The sequence below is a fragment of the Lutra lutra genome, chromosome 6 (assembly GCF_902655055.1).
Source record: "Lutra lutra chromosome 6, mLutLut1.2, whole genome shotgun sequence".
In the NCBI taxonomy this organism is placed as follows: domain Eukaryota; kingdom Metazoa; phylum Chordata; class Mammalia; order Carnivora; family Mustelidae; genus Lutra; species Lutra lutra.
In genome coordinates, this window is record NC_062283.1 from 132,894,789 (window position 1) to 132,916,092 (window position 21,304).

The 21,304-nt window shown below is 47.2% G+C and overlaps 1 protein-coding gene across 3 annotated transcripts in view; it reads right to left on the reverse strand.

Annotated features, from left to right (window-relative positions):
- TRAF3IP2 (TRAF3 interacting protein 2) overlaps positions 1-15,773 on the reverse strand; it is a 48,693-nt gene extending 32,920 nt beyond the window's left edge. The window contains exons 1-2 of one of the 3 annotated variants that reach the window (XM_047734507.1): positions 15,370-15,773; positions 14,687-14,812 (exon numbers count right to left, since the gene is read on the reverse strand). Coding sequence is in view for 1 of the 3 variants with exons in the window: in XM_047734505.1 (XP_047590461.1) it covers positions 15,370-15,376 (7 nt within the window). In the remaining 2 variants the exon portion in view is untranslated. Of the gene's footprint in view, positions 1-8,985; positions 9,361-14,686; positions 14,813-15,369 lie in introns of those variants that run through there. The other 2 variants (XM_047734505.1, XM_047734506.1) reach the window with 2 other exon arrangements.
- Positions 15,774-21,304: the final 5,531 nt, after the last annotated feature.

Genomic DNA, 21,304 nt, shown 5'->3' on the forward strand with positions numbered 1-21,304 from the left:
ACAGTCTGTGGCTCCCCAGCATCCTGCCCAGCTCAGGAAGCCTGGAGCAAGCTGGGGCCTGTCAGGCCTGGAGGGCGATGGGCCTGTCCACCTCACCTCAGGCCAAATTCCTGGGGGAAGTGAGGGGCTGGAGGCTGAGGGAACTCAAGAGAGTCTCTTGCTCAGAATCTCTCTTTTGGGGCTCATAATACAGGTGCTCAGGCCCCCCACCTAGAGATTCTGAGGGGAGGTCGGGGCTCCTGTGTTATTTTGTGTAAGTGCCACAGGTAAACAGCTTATCTCATTCTTTACCAAGGGAATGTAATCCGTGCGATTTGGCCAGAACTGTCAGAATTGCTACAGCTCATGCCCTTGGACCTTCATTTCACTTCTAAGATCTCCTCTACAGGGATATGTGCACCCCCTGTGACCTGAAGAGGCTCTGAAGACGGGCCAGGCAGCCTTGTTTGTAACGGCAAAGGCTAGAAACAACCCACATGTCCAGAAAGGTTCTGATTTTTTAAAAAACTGTAGTCCGGCCAACGAGGACTCCTGTGTCTTTTTAAAAAAGACTGAGGAAGTGCTGCGTGAACTGAAGAGAACTGTCTCCAAGATTTATCTGTGAAGGGAGAAAAAGTAACAAGCAGACAGCGTGTGGAGTATGTGGCTCTTTGTAGAACCTAAGATTGGGTATGCCATCTTGTCAGAAATTCCCAACAGCGCCTCTGGAAAGGGAACTGGATGGCTGAGAGAACAGGGGCAGGAGGGAGACTTGATTTCTGGGGCATTTTATACCTTCTTTGTATATCTACCTAAAAGCTTTAAACAACAAAACAAAACAAAACAAAAAAACAAAAAAAGAAAAGGAAAGGAATAGCTCCAGAATGCTTCTGATGGTCACGAAGATTAAGAACCAGTGTGAAGGAGGGAGGCGTTCCTGAAACCACTCCAGGGAAAGAACATGTCCCTTACAATACAAAAGAGCATTCAGCAGAGGGTGAGAACATTTGCCCGGGGTGGGAATGTGTTGGCACAAGCCGAGACCAGAGGGCTAGTCCGCAGCTCACACAACCTAGGCGGAACCAGTTGTGCATGCTTGGAAGTCTGGTTCTTACTCACTTGAGTTGACCCAAGCTAACTTTCCTTCTCTTCAATCTCATCGCCCTTTGGACGGTGAGCTGTGGTTCTAGCTCTTGGATTCTGACCACACCTTGCCTCAAATTTGTCAGTGTTTCTCTGTCCAAGTCTCTCATTTTAGGCTGCCTCGCTGTCTCCTCCAGCCTGAAACCTTTCTCTGAGCACGTCCACTCTACCTCGAGGAGCCTGATTTTGTAGCTCAGATCTTATCCAGGTGCCAGCAGTGCTGATGTCCTATATGACAACACTCCCTGGTGTCCCAGTCACAGAATCCCCAGCCCCTCCCCCACTCCCTGCACACAGCTCTCAGTCAACTCCCTGGAGCGGACTCCAGCTCTGCCCCTATCTGTTCCCCCCTGCAACCTTCTTCTCCTCCAGCACATCCTGCCTTGAATTCTTTTTTTTTTTTTTCTTTTTTTAAAGAGAGAGATCACAACTAGGCAGAGAGATAGGCAGAGAGAGAGGGAAGCAGGCTCCCTTCTGAGCAGAGAGTCCGATGCGGGGCTCGATCCCAGGCCCCCGGGATCATGACCTGAGCCAAAGGCAGAGGCTTTAACCCACTGAGCCACCCAGGCGCCCCAGAATTCTTTGTTTCTTGAAACAAAGCCTATGGAGCCTTCACAACACTACTTTTCTGATCTTGTATTTCCTCAGAAAGCTTCTTTTCCTTCCATCAGCCCCACCTCCCTTAGTGCGTGTCCATTACACCCGCCCCCCAGCCTGTGTGGCAGACAGGTCTCTGTCAGAGCACACATGAAGGGATCCAATGTCCACACGCACAGTTAACTGCGGCTTCTGCTTTCCAGACGGGCTTACCCTGAGTCAACACACAATTCTAGGAAGTAGGAAAATACGCAGTACTGGACTGCACAGGCTCTGGATTCAGACTCCCTCTGTTTGAATGCTTTCTCCACCAGCTGCATGAGGAGATGCGTGACCTTGAGCAAACGACTTTACTTCTCTGGGCCTCATTTTTCTGGGATGTAAAATGGAGGAAATAACATTTGCTTTACAGGTATATTGTGGGGATGAAAGAGATATAAGTAAAATGCTGTAAAAGGCGGAACTGGGCCGCTCAGTCAGTTAAGCATCCAACCTCGGTTTTGGCTCCAGTCATGATCTCAGGGTCATGAGACTGGGCCCCGCAACGGGCTCTGCTCAGAGGAGAGTCTACTTGAGATTGTCTTTTGCCCCTCCCCCCACTCACACCTGCTCTCTTTCAAACAAATAAATAAATAAATAAATAACTCTTAAAAAAAAAAAAAATGCTGACTATAGGGCCTGGCCCGTAACAAGCTTTCAAAAAACAAAACCCATCTTGTTATTTTTTTTAAAGGTTTTTTTTTTTTTTTTAAATTTGACAGGGAGAGAGAGAGAGCCCACATAGGCAGAGAGGCAGGCAGAGAGAGAAGGGGAAGCAGGCTCCCTGCTGAGCAGAGAGCCCTACTGACTTGGGGATCGATCCCAGGACCCTGAGACCATGACCTGAGCTGAAAGCAGAGGCTTAATCCACTGAGCCACCCAGGTGCCCCACTGTTACTAATTTTTTACATTTTTTTAAAAGATTTTATTTATTTATTTGACACAGAGAGATCGCAAGTAGGCAGAACAGAAGGCAGACAGAGGGGGGAAGCAGGCTCCCTGCGGAGCAGAGAGCGCGATGTGTGGTTTGATCCCAGGACCCTGAGATCAAGACCCGAGCCGAAGGCAGAGGCTTAACCCACTGAGCCACCCAGGCACCCTTGTTATTATTTTTTTAAAGACTTTATTTACTTATTTGAGACAGAGAGCGCATGAGTGGAGGGAAGGGACAGAGGCAATGGGAGAAGCAGACTCCCAGCCGAGCAAGGAGCCCAACTTGGGGTTCTATCCCAGGATGGAGATCATGCCCTTCTGAGCTGAAGGCAGACAGACACTTCACGGACAGCCACCCAGGTGCCCCATCAAACTATTTTTACAAGCGACCTTGTTTTAGAACTTCCTTCTACACTATGTTTACTGATTTTATACCTGAATGTTAATGCTATTATATGAACCTAATGAATGGAGACTGTATCTTTTTAGCCAACGTGTTTCTGGCACATTCAGTACACATTGTCTCTTGTCTTAAAACAAGCTGGGCCACAGAATAGGTCTGTGCTAACACTTTTGCATTCCTGTTTCAGAGGCTTAGATACATTAAGTAGCTTTCCCAAAGTCACAGCCAAATCTAACCTACAGATCTCCTAGCTCTTTCCATTAAACCACATAGATCAGAGGCTTGGCAAACTTTTTCTGTAAAGGTCCAGATAGTAAATAGTTCATGCTTTATGGACCACATATGGTCTCTGCCTCCTACTCTACTTTTTAAAAATGTTTTTAAACAGCACTTTAAAAGTATAAAACCCAGGGGTGCCTGGGTGGCTCAGTGGGTTGAGCCTCTGCCTTTGGCTCAGGTCATGATCTCAGGGTCCTGAGATTAAGCCCTGCATCGGGCTCTCTGCCTGACGGGGAGCCCGCTTCCGCGCCCCCGCCACCTGCCTCTCTGCCTACTTGTGATCTCTCTCTGTCAAATAAATAGAAAAATCTTAAGATAAAAATAAAAATATAAAAACCATTCTTAGCAACACGCTGTACTAAAAACAGACCATGGGCCACATTTGGCCCAAGGGTTATAGTTTACCAACCGTTGATACAGACTATACTGACAAATCAAAATATAAAGAAACCTTCCCCTTAGGGTGCCTGGGTGGCTCAGCTGGGTAAGTGTCTGACTCTTGACTCAGGTCATGATCTTAGGGTCATGAGGTTGAGCCCCGCATGGGACCTACACTGGGCGTGGAGCCTGCTGAAGATGCTCTTCCTCTGTTCTCCCACCCCCCACTTGCATGCTCTCTATCTCTAAAAAAAAAAAAGGAAAGAAAGAAATCTTCTCCTTTATTAGTAGTAATTGTTAGTGTTCATTGAACATTTATTACATGCCAAATATTGCTCCAAGTGCTTTACATATTTTAACTTATTTCATCTTCACAGCTACCCTATTTGGCAAGTACTATTTGCAATCTCATCTAACAGGTGGGGCAACTGAGGCACAGGGAAGTTAAGTAACTTTCCCAAGATCACATGATCAGTAAGCAGCACAGACAGGATTCAAATCCAAGCAGTTCAGCACCAGAACCCACGCACTCAGTAATTTGTTGGTTGGGAGCCCTGACTTGTACAGCTATTTGGACGGAGGAGGGAGGAAGGGGCCTGAAGGAGCTGAGTAAACCCTGGAAGCTTCTAGAATGAATATGTTTTGTAACCATTCACCTTGATGCTAAGGAGGCGTGGATACAAGCCACCTGTGTTTTATAAAGGATTACCAGGCGGGAAACCTGTGGTGGCTTTCCTTCATGCCATTACAATAGAGGACACGGATGAGACTGCAGAGGCATCTTGATTTGAGAAAAGCACTTGATTGGATCTCATTAAATTTTAATCATAAGCTGAATTCAAAATAAATTGAAAACTGGTTGACAGAGCACAAACAAAGGGTGATGATAAATGGTGATGCATCTAGAGAGGGGATATTTTCCAGGGGACGCCTCTGAGGCAAGGACGGATAGGATTTAATGAAGGTGTTATGTCCCTGGAAGAAGACAAATAGCAGAGCAAGAAACAGAGGAAGGGCAGAAGTGAGCAGCCTGAGTAATTAATAAACCACATTACCAGCTCCTAAGTAATCAAGGCTTGTTCTTCACCTACTGCTTGGATTTTTTTTTTTTTTTAAGAATTCTTTGGGTCAACAATGGGGCTGAAGAGTCCTAGAGATACACAATATGAATATTTCAGGTGGACAGAATAAATAAACATCTAAATTTATAGCTAGAAAGGTCCTCAGATCCAATTTGGACCAGATACTTTCAATTACAGAGTCTCAAGGTCTTACTTCATTCCTCAGGGAGGAATTTTTTTTTTTTTAATAAGTTAAAAGTCTAAAAGTCACGTATTTAAAAAAAAACCTTTAAACTCATTAATGTTCTTTGTTTACTGCCCAAATGCATGCAAACTTTCACAATGTCAGTTTGCTCAGTGGAAGCTGGTTTTGAGTGAACTGTTTGGCTCCTGTTCAAATTCCAGTGAATAAATACTTCCAAGTTTACTTGCAGAACTTCCCAGACAGAGAAGTTCTTCCATTTGGTTTGCCAGAGAATTGGAAGCAGTGGTGAGCCCAGGAGACAAGGGAGCATTTACTGGCCCTTTTTCATCCCCTGCACAGTACGACTCACATCAGGCTTAAGGCAGCACAGCATGACTTGACCTGATTTTGAAGTTCCCTCTGGAGCTCCTCTGAGCTGCTAAGCAAGGAGACCACAGACTAATGGGAACGGACGGATTCTTCCCTCTAGTTAGCTGGGGATAAATATTTGGAGAACAGCCTCAAACCAGCCCAGGTTTTTTGTTCGTTTTGTTTCAGATAAGGTTTCTCTAAGCACATATCTGTGATTCTTAATTTCAGTCCAAGCCCCAGACAGAAGGAGAAGGGGCAGAAAGGAAAAATCAGGAGAGAAAGAAGAGGGAATATTAAGCAAGAATGGAATGGAAGAGGAGAGAGACAACAAGGAAAGTGGGGAAAACTTGAAGGGCATTTTTTAAAATGTGCCCTTTTTTGGTGTAGGAGAGAAATTTATTTAAATTGGGATTTTTATGTATTACTGGGTATGAGAAGGGGTAGCTGGAAGGGAAGGGAAAGAATGAATACAGGTGAAAGGCAAGAGTGTCATGGGTCAGCTAATGAACCAGGAAGAGCCTAGGCAGACAGCTCGGAGGAGGAGCACGGATCAGAAATGGGAGGGAGCCTCAGTGACCCTGGGAGGGGAAGAAGGAAAAACACTGGAAACCCCCAGAGCGGGAAATCAATGAGGCAGAAGAGTCAAGTTTCCCTCATCACTGAGGGACGTGCCAAGACCCCAGCCAGCCTCGGTCTTCAGGGTGGAAGGAAGGGGGACACGCGGGTTGGGGGAGGCCCCGGCAGTTCCATCACCCACCCCAAATGGCTCCATTTTAGGGGCCTCATCAGGGACCCAAGCCAAACTGGCACAGCTTTATAGGGTCACCCGGCAGACGAAAGGTGCCCCAACTCCTCAGCCCGTTTACAACTCACAGTACCGCCCCTCGCCCGCTGGTGTCTATACATGCGTGTACGCACGCGCCCCCACACGCACGCGCAGAAAGACCCTTGCTGCAGGTATTGGAGCACATGTAGGCTGGCAAAGGCCTGCCGGTGACAGGACACGAAGAATGTGTGTGTGTGGGGGGGGGGGTAGGGACAGCTGGGGTTTCACGAACTAAAAATATCTTGGTGACAACGCCCTGAGAAGAAACCGGAGAGGCCCAGGAGGAGAGCTTCTTGATTCCAGTCCTCCGATGCTTTCTCACGGAAGGACAGCAGGATTGTTTTGATAAGGAAATCTGATTAAACATTAGGGATCATTTCACTGGATCTGAAAGGAATTTAAAGTTTAACGTGCCTCGTCTGTGCCTCTTCCCCTCCCTTCCCCCCTCCAAACAGTTGCCTGCAATTCTTACATGTTTTTAGGGGCTTATCTAAAATCGCCTGCTGTAGAAAAATGGTGGAATTCAGGGTATTTCTGAGCTTTCGATTCTGTGCTGTGTAAAACAGATTTCATTTAGACAAATTACCCACATAATCTGCCTTTCTGAATGCTTGTCAGAGTATGCCAGCAAATATGACTGCTTTCTCCTCCTATTTTCAGAGCATTTGAAAGTCACTAACTCTTTAATCCTGGGAGAAGCAGGCTTAAACATTTTCTGTCTTTGCACCCTGCAGAAGTGGGAATGTCCCAGTTAGGAATCTTCTCCGGGACATGTTGGTTCATTGCCCTGACTTCACTCCTAGTCAGCCCACCCCACACAGCGCGCAGAGCCGTCACCGCACCATGTCATGACCTTCATCATGAAAGGACTTGGAGCCACAACACCAGATTAAGAATGACTGTGGGTGGTCTTTCTGGGTAAAAGCTAGGTTGGCAGCCGGGACCAGTGAGCCTCATTTCAGATAACGGTGCTTCGTTATTTGAAAATTTAATAGGTAAACTCATCACAGTTGAAACACTGTGACATTTCTGTCCTCTCATCCAGGGGTGGGGGAAGAAAGCCATCTAAGAACATGACAATGACTATACCACGGCCTTTCCACAGAAAGAGTTTGGCAATACTTAAAGCCCTGAGTTGGCCCATCTCAGTCAGCCAGGGCCTGCTGGAGCTGCACTCACAAAAAATAACTGCCCAAAAGAAATAATAATAACAACGACAATAACAACAATAATAATAAAGTAGTGGTTTGGAAAAGGTTAAGGATTCTGTGTCTGCCAATCACAGTCATCACCTTTACATGGTATCAGGATGTGCTGCGTGGCTTTCTTTCACCTCCGGTTAAAGCCCCCCCACCCCCAAACATCCCTCGCCCACCTCACGGCACAGTGATTGGTCTACCCCAGCAGTGGTTTTCAGCTCCAGCTGAGTCGGTAACACAGCCTCCTGGAGCCAGGCTGGTCTGGCCTGCCTTGACTCTGTGGGCAAGTTCACAGGACAGTTCTTCTTGGGGAACTCAAATGGGACATGAACTAATTCAAGAAACCCCCTGTTTTATGTAGCAAGAGCCGATAAAAACGCCTAAATTCCGGGCAGCCCTCACACAGAGCCACGTGGCCTCGCAGCCACCCCCAGTCTCTGGCCCTGAAAGCCGCTTTTACCTTGTGCGTTGAGAGCCCGTGATGAAACAGAAATTAAAGCGGCTTATATGGTAAGAGCTTGAGCACCTATGAAGCGTTTGATACCCATACAGGGTGCTAGGGGGTAGAAAAGGATTAAGAAACAAAACCCTTTTCCTCAAGGAACTAACCATCTAGTAGCAGGAGGTAAAATTAATATATTTGAATAGTCAGCAAACAAAACAAATCTTCCAAGACCACCCAGTATGGCTACCCCTGTGGGACTCCCATTATTTTGTTAGAAGGGAATTTAGACAAAATCATGTTAGTTCATCCCCCACACACATTTTATTGATGAAGAAATCCAGGCCTAGGGAAACCAAAGTGAATTGCCTAAGTCACAGAGCCAGCAAGGAGTGGAGTAAGGACTTGAAACCAAGTCTCTTGTCCTCTTTTTTATTAGTTATTTGGCCTCCCTCCCCCTCCCACCCCACCATCCATTAAAAAAAAATCCCCTATTCTAAGAGCTCATCTTGAACTTGAAAGTCACATGAAGCTTGATTAGATGCTGAGATCAAGTAATAGCATTTCTCCCCCGGTTTTCAGTGCCAGTAAATGTCCCTGCAGCTTGGGAGGGGGGAGGGTAGCCGGCAGAGAGCAGAGCTGAACTTCCTGGCCCAAGAATGTGGGGTTGATCTTTTCCCTGCATGAGACAAGATTCAAGAAAACTGGGAGTTTTCCTTCCATCTTTGCCACTGACGTGTCCTGGGGCTGGAAGCCAATTACTTAATTTTTGCCGTCCCCAGCTCCCTCCTTGGAGAAGTGGGGCTGGATCCTTAACCGAAACTTGTGGGGACACTAAGTACTCAAACAAATGGTTCCCAAGCAGCTCCGAAGAAAAACACACCCGTGTGCGCACTGTCCTGTTGCTCAAAGAGTTAATCTCACTCAGCTCGCCCGTTTGAAATATTAAACCACCAGCACTTTCTCCTCGCCAGAAACTACAGTGTCATTTTCTCAGCCCAAGTTGGTATAAGAACAAGTTAAAGGTGGGGAGTGGAGGGTGGGGGGAAAGGAAGGCAGAACGTTTCAGTAAAGAAGAAAACAGTGTTTGGGAAAATGGGTCAGCAGCTAAAAAGTAAGGCCAGGCAGGCGACCGTTCTGAACAACTTACCTTAGCACCACCAAGGACAGACAGACCAGCGGGCAGGGTGGTCGGGCTCTCCTTCTCACACTCCACCTTGGCTGGCTCCCGCCTCCCTCCTCCCTCTCCAAGCCCAGGTAAGTAGTAGAACAGGCTCCGAAGCAGGAAGTGGAAGTTGTATGCAAATTTCTAGAGTCTAGGAAGCCTCCGCTGAAAAATCTCCCTGTGGGCAGTGAATCAACAGCCGAGAAGTCACTTTATTTCTTAAAACAGAAACCTCCTTCACTCCCTAGAAAAGGCCCCCGACTGACCAATTAGGGTGCATTTTTGCTTCCACCACCCAGCTAAGTAACTGTGGAGGAATGTCCACACTGACCCGATCTCCGATCTCCGTGCTCCCCACAGTGCCCTAGCCTTAGCCTGAGAGGGTGCCTGGGGGTGAGGGGGATTGAGCTTGGGTGTTAAGATTGGTTATTCATTAGCAGCTCCAAAGGAGGAGACTGGGGGCAGATAGCTGGGTGGAGTATGAGGCAAGAGCTTCTTAACTATCTGCAGCTGCTTAAAATACCAGCATTTGCTGCCCTTCACCACTGAGGGAGGACTCCCTGCCCTTCAACACGCACGAAAAAGTGAGTCCTTTCAACACACACACACACACAGAGGCATGTACACATGTGTGCATGAGCACGCTTGCACACATGCAACATACACACTGTCCTCCTCTGGCTGCATTTTTCATGACCTCGAGTTTATTTCTTCTCCTTCCTTCTCCTTATTTAATCAGTAGCCTACAGAAATTAGGGTCAAAGTAGACGCTGGACACAGGATGACAGGGGCAGCAGAATGTGATGGGAGCTGTGGCAGCTAGAGCTCTGGAATCAGAGGGATGTGGGTGTGAAGTCAGTGAGGGCACTGGCCGGCTGGGCACCACAGCGAGATGCCCGGGCAGGCACATTGTGCCGCAGGTGCTGGCCCTGCCTACTCACTGAAGAGGGCCAAGGCTCAGCCCGCACATCTAGCCATCTCTCCGCCCTTGTGCGGGGGACAGACCCTGCAGCATCCCCACCCAGAATGCCAGGTTCTGCTCCAGTAGGTCCCATGAAGTGGGTTCCTCTGCATTCTGCAGGCAGAGGATAAACGGCTTATTTTTAAAATAAAATATACATGTTGTAGATGTTTGGATATAGCCTTAAAATGGAATATTATGCAGCTGTGAAAAATCATAAATATGTATGTATGAATTTCTACATTCTAACAGGGAAAAGTGGCTCTGGGATATTATTTATTGAGACACATGATCTCATTTTTGCCACTATATGTGCCAGATAAACACATGGACATACATATATAGATTTATGTTTTTTCAAACTTCTCCTTGGCGTCTGACACACTGACAATCATTTCATGTCTGTCAGAGGAAGAAATTATAAATGTCTGGAAAAATGCACACAGACTGTGAAGTGGTTGTCACCTCCAGGGGATGAGATTGAGGGGAACGAGTGAGAATGAAGGACTTTTATACTATTTACACATAAGGGCTGTTTGGGTCTTTTTTTTCCAGAAGCATATTTTTAAAAAAGTAGTATTTATTACGGTGGCCTTGAACTTTCTGCCTCAAAATTATAAATTTTTTTTTTTTTTTTTTTTTTTTTTTGCTTAGGGAAAAATAGTATTCTCTGTGCGGCAGCTAGTCCCAGGATACTTGGAGAACAGAGAAGAATGTCAAAGGGAGGAAACAAGGAGAGCCGAGAAAAGGGGCGCTGTGAAAACCATTTTCATTTCTCTTCCATCCCTTCAATGGCGTGGGAAAAGCCTGGAAGATGCTTCTGTCAAGTCCTACCTTTGGAATACAACCAATCAGGAAGAACAGGGAGAATTTTCTTTTCCATTTCTCTTCCCAACTTTTTCCCCAGATGGGAGGCCTGAGGGCCGTGTAGGAAGATAACCAGGTGCTGAAGTGCTGCATTTAATTGCTGTGAGCTGGGCCTTCCTCCTGTCTCTGTTTATTCTGAACAGAAGGGCAGGCACCTGGAGGAATAGGTTCATAGTTCCTACCTGGGGCCTTTGCTGGGGCCCCTGCTGGAAAGCAGCCTGAGGACATAAACTGTTTAGAACAGTAGAGAGTCCTGTCTGAATGTGCTGTAGGCAGCTACTGGGAAATGTAGATTCAGGGAAGGCGTCAGGGAGTCTGGGAAATGAGCACGTCTGTCCCCCAGGGGTCTCCACTGGTGTTTTCAGACTAATGCATATACCCTTTTAGCTGCCATCACAGGAGAGGGACGCTTCACCAGGAACCCACCATATGCTACATGTCAGCACATTTAACCCTCCATCAGTCCCGAGAAAGCCATTGACGGTTATTCCCACTTGGTCTTCGGGGACTCCAAGGCTCAGAGACATCGAGTAACTTCTCCGGATTTACACAGCTAGTCCGTGGAAAAGGATTCCAGAACTGTCTCCCCTCTGGGGGAAGTTACCTCTTGTCCCTTCTTCTTGTGTTGTGTTCTGTCCTTCCTACATGCTTGGGTGCACACAGGTAACTTGCTTCCTTTGCACAACTCTTGACAGCACTCAAGAAGAAAAAGAAGATGTAGACACTGAAAAAGTGGCGCGGAGACTGTCGGTCATATGGTGCCGTGTGTATACGGGCCTGGCGGCTACAGAACCAATAACCAGAGTAGCCAAGATGTGGGTTAGTCCTCTCCCTAGGAGGGGACGGTTTGTGTTTGCCAGCTTCAAGAAGCCCACCAGCTTCTTGCAAAAGACACCATTAGATGAAAGTCAGCTCTTCCCACCTCCGTAAACCAAACCAAACAAAGCCATTTGGAGCTGATGTTCAGAAACTCTCCACTCTACAGTATTAATTCATGAAAAGAAAAGAAAAAGGGAAAGACTCATTCCTTGGACAAGACTTGAGTTTCCATTTTTAAATGGTATGATTTCAAATGCTGAAAGGGCAGAGTGAAACTAGGGCACACCAGAAGGAATTTCCCCAAGGATGGCCCTTGTTGTGCTCACACACTGTGGGCTTACGCTCTGTGGCATGGTTGAAGGGACAATGGCAGGATGAGAAGAAACACCCAGGCTCCCAGCACTGTTCTGGGTATTCCAGCCACCAAACCTTTAGTGAGTGCTTGCCTTTCTCCAGACCTACACTAGGTGCTAGGCATGCAAAGTGAGATTCTCAACGTGTTCTTGTGTGTCTTTCAGAAACTGTGTAAAAACGGTGTAAGGTATTTAATAATTAGGTTGGTTACAAAAAGGAGAAAGGTGAGGAGGAGAAGAAGGAGGAGAAGAGAAATCAAGTGTTGGTGAGGATGTGGGGCAAAGGGAACACTTGTACACTGTTGGTGGGAATGTTAAGTGGTGTGGCCCCTGTGGGAAAACAATATGGTGGTTCTTCAAAAAAAAAAAAAAATTGCCATATGATCTAGCAATTCCATTTCTGGTTATACCCCAAAGAATTTTTTTTAATACCCAAAAGAATTAAAAATAGGGTCTCAAAGAGATATTTGTACCTCCATGTTCATAACAGTATTATTCACAATACCCCAAAGGTGGAAACAACACAACAGTCCGTCTGTGGATGAGTGGATAAGCAAAGTGGGATCTATCCGTACAACAGAATACTATTCAGACTTAAAAACGAAGGAAATTCTGACACATGCTACAGCATAGCTGTACCTGGAAGACATCATGGTAAGTGACATAAGCCAGTCAGAAAAGAACAAATACTATGTAATTCCACTTGTACAAAGTACCTAGAATAGTCAGATCCACAGACACGGGAATTGGAACAGTGGTGGCTAGGAGCTGAGCAGAAGGAGGCAAGGGGAATCACTGTTTCATGCATACAGACTTTTGGCTTTGCAAGAGGAAAAGGTTCTGGAGAGGGACGGTAGAGATGGTTGCACTGAAGTGAATGTACTAAGTGCCACGGAATCGTACACTTAAAAATGGCTAAGATGATAAATGTTATGTGCATGTCACCACAGTAAAATAGAAAATAAAATAAATAAAATAGAAATCCCCAAAGCAGTCCTGCACAATAGGTTTTGTTCACCTCATTTTCTAAGCAAGGAAAGCAAGGTGCAGAGAAGTTAAGTAGCTTCCGAGGGCCACACAGCTGGGTTTCAAAGCAGAGTGGACTCTCGAGAAAGGCCCTCCACCGAGCTGCCTGGTACCTACTGGGGGGCCAAGGATGCCACACATATATATGCCGAAGCCACACAGATTCATCTCCTCTCTATGTCCTTTTCTTTCTCCAGACCACCATCCTTCTAATGCGGCCTTTCCCAGTGTCCTTATTCTCCTCGCTGCCTTCCCCTCATCAAAAGGTGCTCTCAGGAAAAAAAACCCGAGCACTCGTTTATACCTAAGTTACATGTTGTGAATTTAAATCAGTATGCCACCTCTCTGAGGGGTGCTTGCATTTTAAGCCTCATCACCCTGTATGAAATGAAAGCCTTTGTTCCATATTAAAGGAATTTCAGGCATCAGGGAGAGGGCGGGAAGGATCTGGAAGGGTGGTGGCGGCAGGCAGGGCAGAACCCAGAGAAAAGCAGTAAACGGGGGAAACCTGAGTCACGCGGTTAGAAGGGAGATCTCTTTTCCGGGCACACTGATCTTTCAGGGCTCGACCACGGTGTGGGGTGTGGATACGAGGCAGGTAGGTGGATGCTTCATGTTAAACCCTCCCCTTCAAGCAGGCTCGGCCGCCTGACCGCCAGACTGCAGTCCTGCTTGGCCTCAGAACTTGCATGCCCTCAAGAGAATCTAGTCGGTTGATTTGCTCCGGGCTTCCTTTGCCTGACCCCTCTCAATGCCTCTTCTCTTCTTGTTATATCATGAAATTCTAGTCTCAAGCCACCGGGTGCCGTAGTCAGAGATCTCTGTGCAGAGAACCTGAGCTTTCACGCCTTTAGTATGAGAGGTCACTTCATGTACACATTAACCCGGCAGGTTGTGTAGACTCAAAGGCCAACCATTGGGATTCGAAAGCCTGTCTTCTGGGCGCTCACAACCTAAGACTGGGAATTCCCAGGGAGTGGAAGAGACATTATACCAATTGCATCCAGGTCAAGAGCCTGAGCTCTGAGTCAGGTGTCTAGTCTGTGTCCCTATTCCTCCGCCTGCCAGTTGTGTGACCTTCGAGAAGTTTTGTTGCTTCTTTGCGTCCCTTAGTTTCTTAATCTCTGCAATGGAAATAGTAAGACATCTCTCTCACAGGTGAGCAAGGCTCCAAATGTAGCAGTTCTGGCTGCTTTGTGTGAAGAACAATTTTTGCTCCCCCGGGATGAAGCCTCTCCCTCAGCACAGCCCTTGGTGGGCGAGGGTAGACTTTAGTCCCACTTGCCTCCTCAGCCAGACACAGATGACACAACTAATGACACAACTATACTGTGCAGGCCCGCGGGAGGAGTATGAAGAGATTAAATGATCTGTGTGCAGTGTCTGGCATTGTGCTCAGTAAACACTAGCTGCTATTAGAGTAATACATAGGAACTCTCAAACAAAGGCATAAATCAATCAGAATCAATTATCAGTCAATACTGGAAGGGGAAAAACAAAACAGTAGATACTACAAATATTCCTATGTGGCACTAAGGTGTACTTTCCTGCTACCAGCTGACTAAGGGAGTGTTATATGTCAGAGAATTTACTACAGATCAGAGCATCCGACCACATGTGAGGACCCAGCTGAGGAAAAACCGAAGTCCGAAGCACATACCTGGTGAGGGCTTTTGCCTGCCCCGATCTGCACTCTGGTCTGGGGACAGACGGATTACGTCATCCAGGCCATCTGAAAGCAGAACTGTCTTCTCTCTCTAAGCTTCTGCCTTGGTATCACACCTTCCTGGCAGAGAAAAAAATATGGATTCTTCTCATGCGAGCTTTGCCTACTTGGCAGAATGCATATAGAAGTAAGAGTAAACAGAAGTAGTGATGATAATCTGTAAAAAAGATGTTCTTAGAATTGCATCTTAAAAGCAATAAGGTCAGGAAATTTTACTCGTGTGAAAGTTCTAAGTTGGAGACAGACAAGCAGAGGGGGTCCTGCTGCTGACTGGCACCTGAAGCTGACAAGGGAGCCAGAGCCACAACACCCTGACAACCCATGAGACATGCTCTCTCTCTCTGTGTGTCACACATGCACACACACGGTAGAGATGTCAGCATTCTGGGGAGCTCATAGGCCCTTTGAGGAAGCTTAATTTCCAGCCACTGATGCAGCTCAAGCCCTCACACTTTGAATCTTTTAAAAGAAGTCTTACCAGGGCACCTGGCTGACTCATTCAATACAGCACATGACTCTTGATTTCAGGGTTGTAAGTTCGAGCCCCACCTTGGGTGTAGCAATTACTTAAAAATAAAATCTTTAAAAATAAATAAATAAAAGAAAAGAAGGATTACCTGGCATTTAGGTGAGAGACTGAAGCCTGGAGCTAATAACAGCTGGGAAGGAGGTGATGCTTGTCTTCATCCTTTTTTCACTAATCAATCCCTTCATTGGTTCCACGTGTCCTTCTTTTCGAGCACCATCTTCCCAAGAAACTCCTTCCGCAGAGGGCTAATGCCCGTTCTATGCCACCTCCTCCAGCCTTCTAGTGTTATTGCCACAAGGCCCTTTGCTCTCCTTAACCCTTTCCTGCCACAGATCTGGCCAGTCCCCTGTCTTTCAGTGCACCCCAAGTTCATGAGGAAGATATGGAGTAGGGAGTGGAAGGAAGCTTAGGCCACTTGCCCAACGCCACAAGGCTTGTGAGTGATGGGGCTGCGATTTGAAATCATGCAGTCTAACTCAAGGCTCTGAGCTCTCTGCCATAAGTCCTCCAAACTTTCGAGATCATCTTTCCTTTAACAAACAAACACCGTGACGTAAATCTATCTCCCACATCCTGTGGGAAGTCCAGCGCCTCCCCACCATTTCCAAGGCTTCCTGGGCAGTCAGAGTTGAGTTATATTCTCCTGCTCATTCCCACTTAAATTCCTGATTCCTTTAAGCCCTTGCCAGCATCTGCTGGCCTCTCTCCCTGTCTCTCTCCCTCCTTCCCCGAAACACACCTGAGCCTCAGACTGGCAAGTTAAACCTGCTCTTAAGGACCAGGGAAAGTCTGGTCCTAACAGAGGGTTGCGATACCACAGCAGAGCTCTGAAAAGAGCTGCAAATTCAAAATGCGGCGTGACCGTCCCCAGGCTCATTCCTGCACTTATAGGGATGAGGTGGGAGCCCTTGCTCTCAACCCCCTCCCATGCTCTTCCTAATGCCGGCTCCTCCGAGGGGCCCCTGTTTAAACTCTGTACCACCCCCTTGGAGAAAAGACCTGCACGGGATCAGGGAATTCTACGGTCCCTAGAGGAGGGCAGAGGCTCACTGTGGACACACCCCATTGGCCCCAAGCCTGGGTGCCAGCCGGTACAGGAGCCTGAGAGCTGAGTCATCTCTCCCCACCTCTGTCCTCCTGCTACCACCCTCGCAGCCCAAATTCAGCTGCGGTCGAGTAGGAATAGATACACAAGGAGAAACGGTAAACTTTCAACTTTCGAATATCACAGGTCATTTGTTTTTGTTTTCGTTTTTTTCCTGGGAAGCCTGTTCATCAGCACACCACTGGCCTTTGGACCCCTCACCCGAGCACAGGGGCGCAGCTAGAAGAGGCCAGAGCAGAACTCTCTAGAGTGGTGGTTCTCAGATTCCACTACAGATTGGAATCACCTGAGAGCTCTCACAGTGTCTGTCAAAACCTGAAGTTTCCCAGGTGATTCCAAGGTACGGCCTAGGTTGTGGAGCAGGACGCCAAAAATGTCTTCTCAGAATGTGGTACACAGGTACCTTGCCTGGGCGTGTTTTAAGGGACAGATTCTGGTTCAGTAGGTCTGGGATGAGGCCTGGGGTTTGGATTTCTAATGAGCTCTCGGGTGCTACCAAGGCTGCTACTCTGTGGACCACATTTGGAACAGCAAGGGTCTCAAACACAGGGCCCGAGGACTGCGGTTCCGAGGACCCGTTGCTCTGCCTGCCATGGAGAATTTCTCACTAGAGTTACGTTTCTCTGTAAGCCTTGACCATAGCCATTTTGGGGAGCCTATTCTGACCCCTCTCAACATATTCTGGGTCATGGGGCCACGGTCTCCCTTGCTGCCTGGGGAAAATCCCCCAAATTCCTGCCATTTCATTACGTGGGTCCAAGCGCTGATACCCGTGGTGGCCGTATCGAGGCCGATGGTACTTTACAAGGTCCTGTCACGGTGCAGGGTGGGTTCTGTCTGAGCAAGTTCACTTTTCGAGGCCAGTCCCCAGAACGACTTGTCTGGGGCTGTTCCTCATAGAGAAGGGAAGTGAGATCTTATCTAAGCTGCCCCAGTGTCTCCACAAAGTTCTGTTTAACAGGCTGTGCCTTTTGACATAAGTTGCCACAGAGAGGGTGCGTCTCAGTGTCCTGCCCGGATGGAACATTCACTGAGCAGGACTTGCTTGCCCTCATTTGACAATGGGACTTTACGTAGGGTGACTCTGGTTTCCCTGCTTAGAGGCACAGTATTCTCAGGATACCCTGGAAAGCCCCAAGTCTTCCATTGTCTGCAACTGTTTTCTTCTTCAACATCTACTCTAAGCGATACTGAATCCCTACCTCATCTCCTGCAGGGTTTCTGACGTGCCTCACGGCTACCTGGCCTCCGATTTTCTGCTGGCACTGAATAGGGGTACAGTCCAACCTCCCGCACAGTGAGAGCACCTCACCCCCTTCCCTGTCCCTCTCATGCTCCTGACTGCTCACAAGGCCACGATCACCACTTCATGAAATAGAAAAGGTTTTAGCTGAAGGTTTAGGGAAAACAGAGGGGAATGACCGCCCAGGGCTGACCAAGTCAGCAATCTACAATGGACTGTGAGGCCTTCTAGCTTCATTGGCCATCTTTCACCTAAGGATCCGTGACCTCGGTGTGGCTCCCTCTCTCCAGAGGCCTCTTCTCTCCCTCCTTCCAGGGCCCCCGTCTCAGCACCACCCAGGGAGGACAACAGTTTCGCATCCTTATCAAGGCTGTACCTTCTACTTCTTCTTCTTGGTGGTGACCTTCTCCTTCGGGACTGTTGTAAAGCATCTCTCTTTATACATCCAAACATGTCCCATCAGGGTCATTCTATAAACAGTCATCTCCCACTGAGATCAATACCGAATGCCAAAAGCAACCATTATTGTATCTTTTTGTAATGATTTTTTTCTTTCTGTTATATCAGAATTCTAGGAATATTAGAAACAAATTGGGAAATAGTTTGGTGATTCCTCAAAAGAAACACACCCAAAAGAATCAAAAGTAGGGACTTGAACAGGTATCACAAATGTTCACAGCAGCACTATTCATAGTAATCAAAGAGTGGAAATAACTCAAATGTCCATCAATAGATGAATGGATAGAGGCATGTGGGGGGCTCAGTTGGTTAAGTGTCTGACTCTTCATCTCAACTCAGGTCTTGATCTCAAGGTTATGAGTTCAAGCCCCAAGTTCAGCTCCATGCTGGGCATGCTTCCTACTTAAATAAAAAACCCTGAAACCAAAGAGATGAATGGATAAACGAAATGTGGTATATATCCATAAAATGGAATATTATTCAGCCCTAAACATAATGAAGTACTGATACATGTTACAACATGGCTGAACCTTGAAAATGTTATGCTAAGTGAAACAAGGCAGATGTACGAGAATGAATATTATTAGATTTCACTTTTATGAGATACCTAAAATAGTGTTGTTCATAGAGACAGAATATAGAAGAAAGCTTACCGGAAAAGGGGACAATAAGGGGCTGTTGTTTAATGCGTGCAGAGTTTCTATTTGGGATGATGAAAAAATTCTAGAAATTGGGAGTGGTAATGGTTGCAAAACACTGTGAATGTACTCAGGGCTGCTGACTTGCACACTTGGAAATGGTTAAAATGGTAAATTTGGGAGTGCCTGGGTGGCTCAGATGGTTAAGTGTCTGCCTTCAGCTCAGGTCATGATCTCCAAGACCTGGGATTGAGCCCCCCCGTCAGGGTCCCAGCTCCTTAGGGAGTCTGCTTCTCCCTCTCCCTCTGTCTCTCTCCCTGCTTGTGCTCTCTCTCTTTCAAATGAATAAATAAAATCTTAAGAAAAATAAAAATAAAATGGTAAAATTTTTAATGTACATTTTACCACAATAATCAAGACAAGCCAAATTAGGAGTCCCGGCTCCTTCATCTTCCATTTTCCACATCCTCAGGCAAGACTCTTCTGCATTCCATCCCCAGAGAGCCCTGGCGGGGGGTGGACAGGTGCGGACTGAGGGCAGGCTGAGCTGGCTCCCACGGTGCAGTTGCGCCTGCAGAGCGGGAGGGGCTGTTTGTCAGATTCTGCTTCTCAATGGACTCAGCATCAACGCTTGGCTCACAGGTAAGCCTTCCCTCTAAAGATCCCAAATGTTTTGCTGTTTTCAGTTTTCACCTGTCTTTTGATTGGGTTGAAGCCAGCTCCCTCCCTGGGATTAATATTCACAACAAGCAGCGAGCGATTAATTTAACCAGTTGAAATTTATTGTGCACTCACCTTAACTCAAAGCCAGCTTCTGCTGGGTGTTTATTTTTCACCGTTGATGCATGGCACATGACAGCCCCTAAGCATCTGGATTTAAAGCACACCATTGTACCGAATTCCTGCCGCGCTCCCCCCTTCTTGCCCGACCCCCTGAAATCTACAGAGCTCTGATTTTCGTGCCATGTCTCCGAGAAGGTAATTCTCCTCGCTGGCCTAGGGGAACAGTTGGGAGCCTTGAAGCAGTTTAAGATTCGGATTTCATGCTTGGTACTTCGAGCTGGTGACTGTTTCATTTCAGGGGACTTCAGTCAATAAATCCTGACTCGAACTTAAAAGCACATTTCCCCGCCCGCCCCCCCCCCACCGACAGCCATCACAGAAACAACCAGACTCTGAGCTTGTCTCTCAGAGCATGAAACCCTCTCTGCTGGGTCCATCCTCACTCAGGGTTGCTCACGTGCCATCGGGCATCGCGCAGCTCATCCAGCCCCAAACCCCTCTCCTCCTGCCTCCCCTGCTTCGCCTCAGCCCACCGGCCCTCTCTGCAAAGTGACTGTCTGGAGAGGACTCGAACTGCGGGTGCCTAACAAGGCAGAACAAAGGCCCGCGTGCTCACAGAGTTCCATTTGGAGTGCACGACAATTTCAGAGCACAAATGGAAAAAGAAAAAAAGAAGGTTTGAAATCTATAGCTGGCTTTTATCAAACCAGAACTTGTAGCTCTCGGCTGACAATCAGCCAGCAGCTAAAACCCACGAGGGATGGTTCTTTCTCGCGGCTTCTGGCTGGCTATTAGCTACCAGCAGCCTTCTGACCCTTTTTTCCAGGGAAGTAACAGCTGGCAGCTGACAAAGGCGCTGGCAGAGCGGGCAACTTTTGCTTCTCTGGAAGCGAATGTAAGATTGGCAGGAAACAAGGCATTTAAAAAATGACGATTAGAGGCGTTTTCACTTGCTTTTCTTTACGAAGCTTTTGGGTTCTGGCTCTGATTGCTAAAATGTATTATGTGCTAAGGAGCTTTGATGGCTTTTTTTTTTTCAAAGTAGATATCTTCTCTTTTTTTCCCTGTTCATGAGTACTAACCCAGATAAAGGTGCATTCTGTGAGCGTTGTCTACTTAACCCTCTGCAAAGCAGGAATTAATAAACAAAGATGACGGACCAATGGCCACGAGATAGTAGGAGCTCAGTGTGGTGCTGCTGCCTAATGGAAACGCGGCTTTGGTTTAGCTGGTCCTTTCCGGCAGGGCCCTTTGCCGTGTGTAGCAGTTGGGGAGAAGTGAAATTGGGATGAAGTAAAGTACAGGTGGGTTAACTGGCAGTGTAGGAGGACAGAATTTAGTCTAATTTTTCTATGCTCCGCCCGGCTCTCCATTTTGCTGTGGGGAAGGGCAGAAATGACAGGGATAGCAGGGGGAGCCAGCTGAGGAGTGAGCCATGGGATGGGTAATCATCCCTGGGAGAGTGGAAGGCCATGGTGTGGGGATCCTACACTTCGGCCACTTTGGTTCTAGCTGCTTTGCCACTCACTGTGTCTCCCCTCCTAGAGCACAGCACTTTGGGACTGTAGCTAATACGTTATTTGCAACCTTGCTGTTTTTATCCTGATAATCATTTTACAATCTGCTATTGTGACAGGTGACCTATACCGAAAGTTTTAATTAAAATGTAGATGTTCAAGGTAATGTTTGTCCGGAGAGCACCAAATGGATGAGGGCAAAAAGCCTGGATCCTGAACCCATGAGGTCGACAGGATAGAGAAATACCTAGAAGGTCAAAAGGACTAGACTAGATGAA